This window comes from Muscardinus avellanarius, assembly GCF_963383645.1.
Source record: "Muscardinus avellanarius genome assembly, chromosome: 2".
Taxonomy (NCBI): domain Eukaryota; kingdom Metazoa; phylum Chordata; class Mammalia; order Rodentia; family Gliridae; genus Muscardinus; species Muscardinus avellanarius.
The window spans coordinates 148,120,690-148,136,004 of NC_137787.1; the positions used below are offsets into that span (position 1 = coordinate 148,120,690).

Here is a 15,315-nt window from a genome sequence, read left to right on the forward strand (position 1 = left end):
TGGCGCTTCTCGTTCAGTTTATATCAGATAATATCATAGAGACTGTTGCTGCAAGTAGCCAGAGCACTGTGGGTCAAGATGCAATAGTGACAAACCTCTGAAAAAAAAAAAATCGGTCAACAAAGAGAGGGGAGGAAAGGAGGGGTGAGATGTGAGTGTGTGTGTGTGTGTGTGTGTGTGTGTGTGTGTGTGATTCTGGGGACTGAGTCCCCAGGGACATTCTACCTCTGAGCTATACCCCTAGCTCGATTTTTTAATTCTTTTATTTTTTTGTTTGTTTGCTTTTGGTGGTACTGAGGTTCCTGGAAACCCTTCTACCTCCGGGCTACACTCCCAGACCTATTTTTATACTTTTTTTAAATTTGGAAACAGGGTCTCTTAAGCCAGTGCGGCTGACTTCGAACCTGCACAATCCTCCTGTCTCCACCTCCCAAGCGCGGGGATTACAAGCTTGCGCCACCACACCCGGCTAATTCTTTGATATTTGAAACAGGGTCTCACTAAGTTGCAGAGGGCTTCACTAAGTAGCTGAGGCTGGCTGTGAACCTGGACCCTCCTGTCTCAGCCTCCCAAGTACTGGGATTGCAAGTGTGCACCACTATGCCTTGCTTGAGGGGTGACTTTTTTTTTTTCCTTTGGTGGTGGTACTGGGGTTCCTGGAAGCCCTTCTACCTCTGGGCTACACTCCCAGACCTACTTTTTTACATTATTATTTGGAAACAGGGTCTCCTAAACCAGTGCGCGTGGCTGGCTTCAAACCTGCGCGATCCTCCTGTTTTTGCCTCCCAAGTGCGGGGATTACAAGCGTGTGCCACCACGCCCGGCAAGGGGTGACTTTTTAAAACATAGAACTTTTAGGTTAAAAAAATAGAAAAGTAGAAGTGTCATAAAAATGTTATTAATCAAAAGGATTGCTTCCTGTTTTACAGCTAAAATCTAACACCATGTATACATTTTATTATAAAATGTGACACAGGGCTAAATCATAATAATGTGGATCAATAACCAATTAGCATTTATAAATGCAGCTACTGGGAACCATATTTCAATTTCATAGGCAAGGAAGCTGGAGAATCAATTAACAAAGCCAAAAAGGGAAGTGAATGCAGGCTTGGTGTGCTCCTCCTGACTGCATAGACTAAAAGCAAGACGGTAAGTCAAGTAGAGTCAAAGTTGTGCCCCCCAAAGTACAAGTATAACCTGATGCCACCATCTCATGCCAAGCCAATAAACAGACTCAAGGGAAACAATGAGATGTGAGATTCTTGCTTTCCACCAGTCACTGAGGAAATTAGTCATCTCTTTTTTAACTATTTTTTATTTTTTTATTTTTTGCGGTACTGGGGACAGAACCCAGGAGCATCTACCTGTGAGCTACACCCCCAGCCCTACTTTTATATTCTTTATTTTAAAACAGGGTCTCACTGAGTTGCAAAGGACCTCAGTAAGTAGCTGAGGCTGTCCGTGAACTGTGATCCTCCCGTCTCAGCCTCCCGAATGCTGGGATTACAAGTGTGCGCCACCACGCCCGGCACTTCTTAACTGTTTTTCAAGATGGCCTAATGAGAAGTGTAATGAGACAAAAGAAGAGAAAGCAAACACACTGCACAAGAGCTGCTGCACGTGTAATTTTTCAGAAAGATGCAAGGTGCATGGATCTGGTACAGTAGTAAAAATTGATTTTAAAAGACAGATAGCTTCGATTTTGGCTTGCTTTCCTTCCTTTGCATTTGACACACATTAAGAAGACTGAAATGGAGCAGTTAAAATGAGCAAGCAATTCGGCGTGCCATCGCATCTGCATTTACTGGTTTCCCAGAGTGATTTTGTCACATCTCTACACTTTACTTAGCTGTGGCTGAGTGGTGACATGATCTGGTTCCATCTCAATCAGATGTAGCAGCCTCCTTACACCTGGAAGGCTAGAGAGATGAAATGGTCCTCCAGGCAAGAGCCAGGCATTCAAGGGGGAAAAAGAAGGGAAGATTTCAAAGCATGTACAAAAGCACTAGTGGGGAAGGGGAGGAGTGAGAAGAAAGAGCAGAAGTGAACGGTGGCACATATGTAGGGAAAGCAAAGCATTTCTTCCTGCATTTTAGACCCTACGACTCAGAGCCTGGCTAGCCTTGAGCATGACTAGAGAAGTGTAGTCTCCTCTACCTCTCGCCACATCCAACTGCTTCCATTGCCTCTTTAGAGGCACTAGCTAATTTATATTAACTTGTCATTAGTCATTATTCCAGCAAAGCTCTAGAAACCCTGACCTACCGAAGTGATAATATACATTATGCTCTGGCTGCATTGTGGAGCCCTTTTATAGAGGCTCTCCTTGGCACTGCAGGCCGTCGGCCATGTTGGTTCACCAGTTTGGCTGGCACTGCCACGTAGAGACTCAGCTGATCCCGGTGCTTTCTAACCCTAGATCTGGGGTTTAGCTCATCTTTGAAATATTGAAAATCTAAGTAAACAACAACAACAACAAAAATGGTAATGAATATTCCATATCCACTTTTGATGTTTTTTAATCCACTTCCTAGCCTGCCTGCTTTCATACTTGGATCTACTGTGATTTCCAAGACTGGGTTCAACAGCCCCCTCTCTGCTCCACAGCACCCCTATCCTGCAGCTTACGGCACCTTCCTAGGCTGCACCGCCACCAGCCTGCAAAGCCCTCAGGAGCTGGAGAGTGCCGTAGTATCCACAGGACCTGGAACTGTGCCTCACACAAAGCTGACAGTGCAGCAAATAATAGGGGGCAATAAATAAATAAATAAATAAATGAATAAATAAATGTTATCCACCTTTGGAAATAGCAGGATCCTATCATAAGAACTAATTAGCTAATGAGGATATAATAAGGCTCTCAGTCCATGGGAAGTGAAGAAACTCATCAAAATTAATTTTCATTAAACCAAGAAGCCTCAATTGGGATGTGGAAGACAAAAGTCATATTTTGCACCAACTACCTCAAATTAACTGACAGTCCTAAATAACAGGTGTTTCAGCCAACAATTGAGTACCACCATTATACCTCTGCTGTTAAAAATTTACAATTTCTTCTTTGTAGCATCTGCTTTCCTTCTCAGCTTCTATCCTGTCACAACCATCAAGAAACATTTATCTGTGGATGGAAAGTGCTTTAAATTATGGTTTACGGTGCCTTCCCAAGCTGCTCCGTTTCTCACCTCTCTCTCACACTAGTAGCCAGCCAGCTTTAGACAGTTCACCCACATTAATTTCCATGAGGACAAGTATCCAGACCACTGTTAATCCTTCTCTACTGTGGTAAGGTAAAAAATGTCTAGGCGTTCCTCCCGGTCCATTTTATAGTATACTATGAACTTGTAATAAAGCACCATATTCTTCTCATGTTATAAATATAAACTTTTCCTTTTTGAGTGAGGAGGACTGTTTTCTATCTTGGCTACATCCTTGCATATAAATCCTCTGCAAATTAATTTTCAGATTCCAAGGTTCATTAATTTATTTGAATCTGTTCCTAGTTTTTAATTAAATCTGCATTTCTCCCAGTAACCTTCAGAAAAAAAGACAGAAGCCACATTATCATATTGGAAAGAACAGGGTCACAGAGCAACACAGACATAAAAGAGAAGTACAAAATCACAAGGCAGGTTTCATATAAATTTATTCTTGCACCAAAAAATAACATTCAAAGGCAATGTTTTTATTGTACAGTATAAAATAACTCCTTCTAAATCAAAATGTGAATTTTTTTTTGCTGATAAACCACTAGTAACTTTTCTATTTTAAAAAAATTTATAATTTGCAGCACTGGTAGTAAAAGACACCTGTTCAATAATTACATAAATACTCTTGACAGGTTTCAGTAGCCTATTAGGTATCCTTTTTGGCAATGTCAGCTTTCTAAAGTCAATTAGCTTCTAAATTTGAAAGGCACCTGGTGGCCAACATCTCGCTTATTATTCAAGGCATCCATTTATTTATTTATTTATTTATTTTGCACATACTTGACACGTCTGATAAATCTATTAAGTTAAAAAGAATGAAGAAATATACTACACATTTGCTATTAGAAAATAGTATTTTCCCCCCTTAGCTGCAATTTTTTTCCCAGGGGCTTTACAAAGTGCACCAGTTAAATATTTCTGTACATTTGAAACATTAAATATGTCTACAGTGAGACATTTTTAAATATTTTGAATCAAATACTATAGCACAAATATAATTTACAATACTTTGCACAGAAAACATTACACCTGAAATATAACTTTAGACATTATTATAAAAATACATATATTTTTCTCTCGTCCTTAGAAAAAGTATTTATTTGCAGGTTCCAGCATGATGTAACAATTCAAAAGAACTTAACCCTTCCAACCATGGTTCATTTGCAATGAGATAACACACAAGTTAGATCCAGAGAATTAACCTTCCTATAGCCCATATGGAGTTTTTTCATTAGGGCAACCATACTTGCTCCCATCTGGCTTAATTCTAGGAATTCATTACAAAATTGCAAAACCATTGTGTAACACACACACCATGAGTCCAGCATCTTTCACTGGCTGTAAATACGCATGTTCTCCTCAGGGTCAAGAACATGGGTAAGAGTTTTGTACCGCTGTAGGCCATGTCTGTTAGTAGTCTTACACACCTATATACATCTTTCTTGGCTTGTTCAAAACATTTCCGAACATCTGGAAAACAAGTGCTACTGCACCACGAAACAGGTCTCAATCTATATCTCGAACTTTAAAAGCCCCAAAGTATGTGGCATCTTGGTCTGGATCAAGCAGGAAAGGGTTGGATACCTCAATGCTTATTTCCTCGCCAGATCGTAGCTTGAAAAATCCTCCAACATTTATGGAATAAAAATGGAATTCCGAATTCCCTGACCAGTACTTGGTGCTTCCTCCTTTCATCAGGGTCTGAGAACTCGGGATTTTAATGCTGGTTTTAGTGACATATACCATCAGCTGAAGGTACTCCGTAGCTAGGTCTCCTGACATTTCATGATGTCGAAAACAAATGTTGGCATACAAGTAATAAAAGCCATCTTGGTTGACCATCAGTTTTCCATTGCTCAAGGTCATATTGAAGATCTTGGCCCAACCTCGGTCATGGTACCAAGATGAAAGACTCACTTTATGGGGACCTGTGGAGAGGAGAGGCACTTAATTAAAATCCACTCCTTAAACAAAAAGCTCATCTTCACAATTCCATAAGGTTAGATAAAATGTGTGTGCGCGCGCGCACACACACACACACACACACACACACACACACACGGCATTATTATGGGAGAACAACTTCCTAGGATTTATTTTCTTACATGGGAAAAATCATTCAGATGTATTTAATGCTCTCCATTAAGGTACAAAGACAGAACTCACTTTTCCTGCCCTCAGGAAATCTACAGTGTACTAGGGATAAGTATAAAATGGGTTCAGATAAGAAATAAGAAGCAGAGTATGAGACCTAAAAGGGAAAGTATATATAATTGTTATGGGAATTCAAAGGAGAGAGATTATTTCCACCTATGGAGATAAAATATGACTGTATGTCACTACTGACTCTAAGAATCTCAAAAGAAGAAAAGGATTCAGTCACGCAGACAAAAGCAAAAAGGTCATTTCAGGTTGAAGGAAAAGAATTAGCCAAAGCCAAATGAGACAGACAGCAAAGCAAGAAACTAGTCTAGAAAGAATTCCTGTACTTCACAAGTTTCAACCTTATCTTTTATTTCATGGAGAGGGATATATAGAAAGAGATTGCAATCTGGGCTAAACTCCTAAACTCTATTCTTATCACCTTCTATTTCCCCCATGTCTGGTACCCATATGTCTTCCAGGCTCACACTGAAAAGATCTATCCCCAAAGAAACTAAAAAATAAAATATTGGCATTGCACTCCCTGGCTTAACAACTTTACACAATCCAATGAGGAGAAAATATAGTAAAATCTCTCCTGATTGATCAAGTTCTCCTTCAAAGAGGCTTATTCCTGAAATGGGGTAACAACCGACTCTCATGCCACTACTGTTCCTGCAATAGGAAAAGTTTCTAAAGAAGATTTTAAATCATCAGTGTGTTCAGTGCCTTCCATATTTCATGTCTCTGGTATATTTTAATGGGTCTTTAGAAACTGGCAATTCCTCTATGAGAAACCTAATTAACCGAAAATGCGTATTTATGTGGACAGATGTTATTCCACTGGAAAAGGTGATATAACTAATGGGAAAATTGAAATACTATGGAAAGTCCAAAAACACATTTTCCTCCAGAGGGATTTTTAAATACTTATCATAAACAAAGATGGTCATCTCTTTAGAATCATTAATAAATAATGATGGACATCTCTTTGAAATCATTAAGACAAAAGAGAACTGTATATCAGCTCTTCATGAGAAGTTCTTGGCTGCCCGTCATGCCTTCCTGTTGGGAGCCATTAAGGCCTTCCCCTAGATTGGTGTCTCTGACTCAGCTGACTGTCCTTCACCCAGAGTCAACAAGGTTTGGGGTTATGGAAAGTTCAAAGAAGTCTGAGAGAGGATCAGGTGGTGATAACACGAGGGTACTGATGTTTTGTATTGGTCTTTATTGTATTCTGGTGGTGGTAGCACGAGAATGTTGACTGACCTGTAGCTGTGTATAAATACTTCTGGAAAAACAAACCCAGAGTCAGCGTTGGCACAATAAAGATGAGATTGACCCAGAAGCTGTGTTGGCCAGGAGTGTCCGCGCAATAGAGAATACTGACCCAGGCATAGTCGTCGACCCATAGGAAATATTGACCAGGGGTCGACCAGTAGAGATAGTAGGCTGGCGGCTCCCCCACATAGGGTTAAAAACTCTTCATCCTCACGCCTCACTTCAGAACCCCTACTCTCGCCGGCTGGCTCCGGCACCTTCCCACAACTTAAAGAGCACATTGAGGAACAGAAATCAGCTCAGGGTCTTACATTTGAGTCTGCTAAGCCCAGGAACTTAGTGAATGCCAAGGCTGCATCAAAGCTGACAACTCTCCAATTAGTGGATCCTAGTGGATCTTCGTAGAATAAGAAACCCATGTAAGCTATCTTCCCAGACAGGCCTGAATCCTGGAGAACCTTAAACACCTGCAGCTGTCCCCAGAGAGCCACATGAGGGAGAAAATCCTGCTGTCTCTGGGACATGGTGAAGGGACCTCCAAAACAGATTGTCCCAAGAACCAACCAGATGGGGATCAAGTGGAAGAAAAATGCAACAATGACCAATCTCAGTGGGCCAACCCATCATTCAAAAGACCAAGAGTCCAGTGACTCCACTCTCCCGTGCAGGGACAGAAGAATTCCTGAACACTGCAAGCCTCTCCACAGCAGGGCCATCGCAGCCATCACAGCCACCGCTGCTGCTGGGCCCTCCATAGCAAGCTTCCTTCTTCTTCATGGAAGGCCCTATTTCAGTTCACCCTGGACTCAGGCATTGCAAGTGTAAGTACCATCCCACGGTCTCAGCTGAGTCAACATGAGGATGTAAGATCCTATCCATTGCACTGTCATGTATGCTATAAAGGAATTTCCCCAGGCTGATAAACAGCCACCTAATTCATGGACAAAGCTAATGAAGTTCAAGAAGCTTCCCATCTCAGGTCATCCATGCTGCCCTCTTCTCCCCCTGCCCCTGTACTGCATTCAATCCTTAATTCAATGAGCTGTCTTATAGTTAACTCAGCACAGGGAAACAGACGACCAAAGTGAAGTCTTCATAGTCAACTGGATGGGGCCAGCTCATGTTAGAAAAGATGTGGCCAGAGGTTCCCATCAACAGATGAGTGTATTACAAAATTATAGGATTTCCACACAATGGGATTCTACTCAACAATAATGAAGGACAAAATTATATCATTTGCAAGAAAATGGAAGGACCTAGAGAACATTTAAGTGAGATCAGCCAGTCACAGAAAGTGAAGGGTCTATGTTTCCTCTAATATACAGAAGCTAGGGAGTAGTGGGGATACCAGAGGGACTCCAGACAATGGAGTTCTCAAGAAGTTCTCAGTGAGCCAGGGAGGTGGTCAAAGGGAAGGGAAGGGGAGGGGGAGGCGTGAGGCTCATTGAAGAAATTATTACCATTGACTGTGTGTACATATGTGAAAATACCAGTGTCAATCTCAGTACTCTGTGTGTGTGGGGCAGGGGGAGATGGGGAGGCAGTGGGGGAGGCATCAAGTGCTGTGTGCATGTATGTCACTGTTAATGTGACTTACATTATGATGTGAGACTATAATGCACCAATAAAAGCATATTAAAAAGAAAAAGATTTGGCCAGAAAAGGCAAGAAAGGAATATGAAATAGAAAACGAGAACCTTGACTAGTTCTCCCATGATTAGGGGAGTCAAGTGGAAGAAGTGTCCTCGTCTCCTATGAAACATCTCTCTATTTTTGTTTATTCCTTATTCATTCAATGATTGATTCTGTTGATCCGCCATGAAATACCATGTGGTGCTTTCTGTGGACATTCCCTCCGCCCATAATTAACAATCATGTCAAGTAATATACCTTTATCACACTTGCCTCCAATAATGGAGAAAGTAAGCAACGAGCATACAGAGCATCCTATTTCCATTTTGGCATGTTGCAGGGCACATGACTGACATTTAGTAGGAAAGGCCTGCCAAGCAAACGCTGAGGAAATACGTGGTTGTCAGGGAAGCTGAGCCTAGGGTGCGGACAGAAGAGCCAGGGAACAGGGAGGAGCTGGGTCCATTTAGGACAGGCTGAGAGAAGGAAGCATACTGTTGGTGTGAGAAACTGGGTAGAGTGTACAATGGCACCCACAGGAGAAAGACAAGAAAGCTAGACAGAGTGAATAGAGGACTCAGAGGCAGAAAACAGAGGAGAAAAGATGAAGTGAACAGGCGGTGACCGTGGCTCTCCATCCAGGCATTTTTGGCCTGTAAGGCGGTGGGCGGCCTCTTCCTCCAGCCTCCCCAGCCTCCCCAGCCTGATCCTATGGGAAAGAGGCCTTTGCAAATGGCCTGAGTGTCCCCCTAAGGAAAGCCACATACTATGGCCTCATGCAATAATTCCCAGCTCATCTTATTCAAGAAACTTTGAAAATGCACAGGGTAACAATTCATGTAAGGCAGATTCTGATTTTGTATGTATAAACATCAGACAAAGCCCAGAATGAAAATGCAAAATTAAAGCCTTCCTCGGAAGCACCTAACACTGGCCGAAAGTGGGAGATCTAATGGGCCCACGAGGTCGCTGGCCCAACCAGACCAGCAAATTCTATTTTCTTAAACAGAAGCCTACACTAACTCATTTCCCTCAGTCACAAACCCAATAACTGTCAGAAAATAACCAGGAGTTTTTCCTTGTTTTTTGGCAATGATTTGATTTTAGGTGCCTGCAGAGAGAGCTTTAAAACTAAAACATGCTTGCTGTTGCCAAACAGACTTTGGCACACAGTCTAATGCAATATTTATCATATGCCATTTAAATGAACTGAAAAGATAAGTGCAGGGTACATTCATAGCACACACAGCTGATGCATCAGTATTAATTTAATTGCCTTTACTAACATGCAAAATAGTTTCCCTCTCAGAGAAAATCACAGTAGCTCCACCATAAGGCACAGAGACAAGAGAGAACATTTGTTTATGAAGCAACTATCTGGGACAGGAGGAGTAATTTAAAAGATCATCTAGCCAGGTGAGCACCCTTGTAATCCCGGTACTGGGGAGGCTCAGATAGGAAGATCACAGGTTCAAAGCTAGCCTCAGCAACTTAGTGAGATCCTCAGAAATTCAGTGAGACTCTGTTTCCAAATAAAAAATAAAAGAGGTCTGGGAGTGTAGCTCAGAGTTAGAATCTACCTGGGTTCAATCCTCAGTGCTACAAAAAAGAAAGAAAAGGAAAGAAAAGGAAAGAAAAGAAAGGAAAAGAAAAGGGATTCTCTAAAATCCCAAGAGTTGTTTTATGACTTTCTATGTCTTCATTTAAGAAAAATCCTTCTATGGCCCATGTTATGATGATGGCTTCAAAATCGTTTGTTAAAACTAGTACTTAACAAAAAAATAATAAAACCTTGCTTTAAGTCACATATACAACAAAGTGCAATCTGCATAATTATTTAACTAAACTCACAATAACACTAACAAATCACATTTGCTGAGCGCTTGCCATACAAGACTGTCAGTATATTACCTTGCTTCCTCTTTATAACTACACCACAAGGAAGACACTACCCTCACACCTATTTATTTATTTATTTATTTATTTATTTATTTATTTATGAACCATACTGAGTATTGAACCCAGAGGCATTCTACCTCCAAGCTAAGTCCTCGGCCCTTTTTATTTTTTGCTTTGAAACGGGGTCACACTAGATTGCTGCAAGTCTCGCTAAATTGTCGGAGCTGACTTCGAGCCTTCAATCCTCCTCTCTCAGCCTCCCAAGGTATAGGATTACACATGTTGCCACCACACTCGGCTCCTCACACCCACTTTAGACACGATGAAGCGGAGGCACAGATTCCGGTAATGTGTCCAAGGTCGCAGAGCCAGTAAGTAGTACAGTGGCCGCCAACGTTCAGAGCCCCTGTCAATAGACACTACACCAATCCACTTCTTACAGAAAAAGACAGCATAAGAGCTTTGAATTATTTCCTTCAAATAAAGCCAACTCCCCACAAGTACCTCATAGCCTGTGTGCAGAATAACGTATGGCATGAAAAGCATAGGTTTGGGAGTTAACTAGTGTGGAATTCGACTTTTAATCCGGCCACTACTGTGACCCTGAGCAAATAACAACGATCTGAACCTCTATTTCCCTGTCTGCATAACCTGAATGGGAATTACCACCTCGCAGTGCTGTGGTAAGGATTAGAGATACTGAACCTAAAACTACATGCTTGGTCTGTGGTAGGTGTTCAGTGAGTAGCATCGTGATGATAAACACGATGTTTGATCATCACTCTTTCATGATGTTCACTATAATCTTTTTGATCCCAACCTGGCCCAAGGTGAGTAAATATTGAGGGCAGATAATGAATACCTGGTGCATGAAGGTAGCTGTGAGCACAGAGCTTTGGGCTGCCTCATTTTCAAAAGTAAGCAGGTCTCCAGATGAATGAGCCTAAACCTTTATGCAGGGGAAATGATAGGCCCCTGATGAAGGGAATGTGTTTCATGTTCCAGAGGATAACTATCTCTTAGAGATCACTGTAACTATGAACTATATTATGATGTGAAACTATAAAGCACCGATAAATGTATATTAAAAAAAAAAAAAACACTTTGCCTATCTTGACTTTGTGGGGGGATTTGAATGGGAAGCTTTTGCGGGAGAAACAAACTCATGGATAAGGTGGTGAAAGCCACTTCCCAGGGCTGCGTCTCCATTGTAGGTGGTGGAGACACTGCCACTGTGGTGCCAAGGGGATCAGGGAGGATACAGTGGGCCGTGTGAATGCTGGGGACAGTGCCAGTATGGAGCCTTGGACTCAGCCGTGTTAAGTCCTTTCCAGCCCTTTGGTTCCTGTGCGCAGCCTCCTAAGTCAACCTAGCATTTTGCACATCTCCACTTGGCCTTAGCTAATCCCCCACATCAAGACTCAGCTAGTGGCTAAGGGAACCCGTAAACACTGGCACAACACACCTTAGCTCATCTTCACTGTGCTCTGGATTTGCTTCAAGATCCCACTTAAACGTCTCAGTGACTAAACCATCGTGCATTCTAGGGTGCATCTATTTATATTTTGCCTCTTAAAAGAAGGTGAACCGCATTCCCTTAGTTCCCTATTTGAAGTAGCAGGTTCTGATCAGCTTTATTGCTGTTCACTACTCAGAATGAATCAAAATGAAATTTCAGGTTTAGGTGTGGAGAAGAAGTTGATGATGAATAATAAAAGTGTACCCTGAGACTGAAAAAAAATCATTCTGTTGAGCCTCCTCCTAGAACCCTGCAGGAGATAGCTGATTATCTGACTAGCTGAAAGAATTCACCCACCTCAGAGGTCAGCGATGGCAATGTCAACCTTCATGTGGGAAAAAGTAGAAAAAACAATGGAATGTTCTTCACAGTTATGTGTCCTTTAAAAGAAACACACAGTCTGACGATCTGTAAATGAATATAGTGATAATGTCCATTCTGATGGAGAATCACAGTTTCCAAGATGTGGCTTCACCCAAAACTAATGATCTTTCTTTGGGTTTAGAAGTAAGGACTCTCAAAAATATTAGGAACAGGCTACGGATATTTTGGAGTATATGAACAGACTCATAAGTGACTCTTGACGTCGTTTTCAGGCCAAAGCTTACCTGACGGGATGTCAGTGGCATTGATAGTGAGATGAGCAAACGGCTGAGCTTCCGGCTTGTCTCTCTTGACCAAATCAAACCATGAACCTTCCATCATAGCTGGAGACAAGAGAAACCAACCTCATTAGCCCAAAGACTAGTGACCTCGTGGGGCTTCAAACACTCACAAGAACCCATGATTACCTTTCTCTGCTCTGATGTGCTGTGATCCCACAATATGCTGTAATTCCTGAAATAAAAAGGAAAAAGAATTTCATTCATAAACTCATTCTTTCTGCAAAGCAGTAAGAATGTTTAGGACTTAAGGGGTGATCAGTTACCTCTTTGCCTTCAAAAGATGCCAGAAATGCATAGGCAGTGAAATTCCCAGGTGTTCTAGCTAGCTATCAAAGAAGGTTCACCCCAAAGAACTGGACATAGAAAAAGTCATCACACACACACACACACACACACACACACACACACACACACAAATTGCACACAACATCAAACAAAATCCTTTGGACAACAAGAGGAAATAAAAACAATATAAATTACAAAACACTAAATAATTAAGCATAATTAAAAATTTGTAGCAGGTACACAAATGGAAATGAAGGAGGAAAGTAACAATTACACAGAATATATGACCCTCTTAAATCTTTAGGGAGGCTCTGTTTATGTCTATTTCATTAGTGAAGTCCTGTTGTAATGCTGGAGCTCAGCCCACAGGAACGAGATGATGCCTGGCTCCCGGTGGTTAATTTTTTATTTTAAGGTTGCAGTGTATTTAAAGTACTATATGGAAGTCTAAAAGCTTTTAGAGTACCAATAATTAACTTAAAATATTGCTGCAAATAAAGGTCCAGAAGCGCAAGCCAGCAAAAGAACAACCATGTCTGCACAGAGTGTAGGTTATTGCATATCTCAATTTGAGCCCTCAGAACGAGCCTCCGATAGGTAACCACTCGTCCACCTGAATCCGGACTTTAGCTGACACTCACTGGGCCATCATGGGACAAAATAAGGTGGGGTGGAGGAAAGCTCAGGCTCTCACCTTGGTTCAAATCCCTGCAGAAACTGAGGCTATTAACAGCACTTCTATTGAAGGGTGGTTAAAAGTATTAAATGAGATAATGCAGGTAATGCACTTGGCCCTGTGCCCAGTAAATTCAGATAGATAGGTACTAGAAACACTAGAGAGACTCCTAACTTCTCTGTTACTAAGGTAAGCTAATTTATGCTAACCCCTAGCACAAAGTTTAAAATTTAAGCCAGATAGCTTGAGTGCTGTGAGGGGATTGGAAGGTTTTTAAATAGATTGGATGGATGGATGAATGAATGGTAGATAGAGAAATAACAAAATAATTGTTATTAGTGTGGGGTGTTCTGGAGATAATACTTATTCCTCTCTCTGCCTTTGATTACAGGCTGAGCCTTACTCCCTTCATTCTATTCTACTTTTAACAACCACTGGGGGACACAGCACTGCTGTCCTCACTTACCTATTCAAAAGTCCTAAGGTCACAGTGTGGCTGACTTCTCAAAAGTAACACTAAGGACTCGTGTAAAGTTGCCTCTGCCCTACCCCAGACCCAGGGTGCTGCACACCCTGGAGGAGCCATTTGTAGGATATTCTAGGAAAACGGTACCCCTTTATTAGGCTTCTTTCTCCTGCTTGCCTCCACCTTCCCAAATCCTTTCTGAAAACTTTTGGATTCTCTGTAGTGCCCCAAGAACATTCACAATGAAGATTACACACTCACAAACACACATACACGGTAAATCTTTACACATTGTGTATACCTTTACACATTTATATGAACAGAGTATCTTTACTCTGTAACTTTGTCCATTTATAGACACACTATATCTTCATACATTGTATATAGTTTTACAAATTTATCATTTATATGCACACAGTATATCTTTATTCTTTGTAATTTTATACTATATATGTATGTGTATATATATATATATATATACTGCATCTTTATACTCTGTATGTATATCATTACATACTTATATATATACAATGTACCTTTATCCATTTATATCTTTAACATATACACACAGTGTATCTTTACCTGATTACTAGCTTTTAAAGACTGGAATAGGAACCTTGGAGATAGAGTAATTCAGAGATTTAAAACTACCTCCTGATTTTCCCACCAGCTCTGATTGGCCTTGACATCAGAGAAGGAGAGCAGGGGTGTTAGCCGAGTTAAGTATGGCGCATACCTACAAATGCCTGCTTCATGATTTTCTCTGCAAACACCCATATTATCTAGGAAAAGAAGGAAAGGGCCTTTCTCCCAGCTAGTGGTTCTCAAACCCTTGTATACAGGACAATCTCCAGGAGGGCTTGGTAAGTGGGCTGTTTCTCATCCAGGAGACCTGGGCTGGGGCTGGAGAATGTGCCTTTCTAACAAGTGAGCTGGGGCTGCGGGCCTGGGACCTCATTTGAGAACAGCAATGACTTAGACATTCCTTAAGATTTACAGATGAGCCAATGGAGAGATTACTGCGAAGCTTGAGACCCAGGCCAAAGCAGCAGCAGGCTCATGCCACTGATTAAACACACAGAGATCACTGTTCATTCTCATCTGGGAATGAGCTTTCCTTGTCCACAGAATCAGTGGCTTCTAGGTTAGAGCTGCCACACAGCCATTTAGTTACAAAAAATTTGTTTTTTATGAGTAGCACCTCTTAGAAGTACTTTTAGTGCTTACTTGAAAGAAAAATAAAGGAAGGCTTTATGCCCCTAGATAAATTCAGTTTCTAGAGAATAATGAAGTAATGCTGCTCTCATGTTGTCTCTTAGCTATCCAAAACATGCAACTCCTCTCAGAAATTCTAAAGGAAAGTTTCAATGGAAAAAAAAAAAAAATGAGGGGGGGGGCTTATGATACATCTGTAAACCTGGGTTACAAGTAAAAAAAGGTATTCCCAGTATGTGTATCTCCACCCCAACTTTTTGAATTCTAAGGTGACTGTTATTTATGTGTAATCATAAATATAATATTCTTCCAGAATATACTTTTGG

At 41.3% G+C, this 15,315-nt stretch overlaps 1 protein-coding gene across 1 annotated transcript in view; it reads right to left on the reverse strand.

Moving 5' to 3' along the window:
* Positions 1-4,715: 4,715 nt before the first annotated feature.
* TNFSF11 (TNF superfamily member 11) overlaps positions 4,716-15,315 on the reverse strand; it is a gene marked incomplete at both ends in the record, with an annotated part of 36,997 nt that continues 26,397 nt past the window's right edge. The window contains 3 exons of the mRNA XM_080690047.1: positions 4,716-5,137; positions 12,291-12,389; positions 12,474-12,519. Coding sequence (XP_080546173.1) covers positions 4,716-5,137; positions 12,291-12,389; positions 12,474-12,519 — 567 coding nt within the window. The remainder of the gene's footprint in view (positions 5,138-12,290; positions 12,390-12,473; positions 12,520-15,315) is intronic.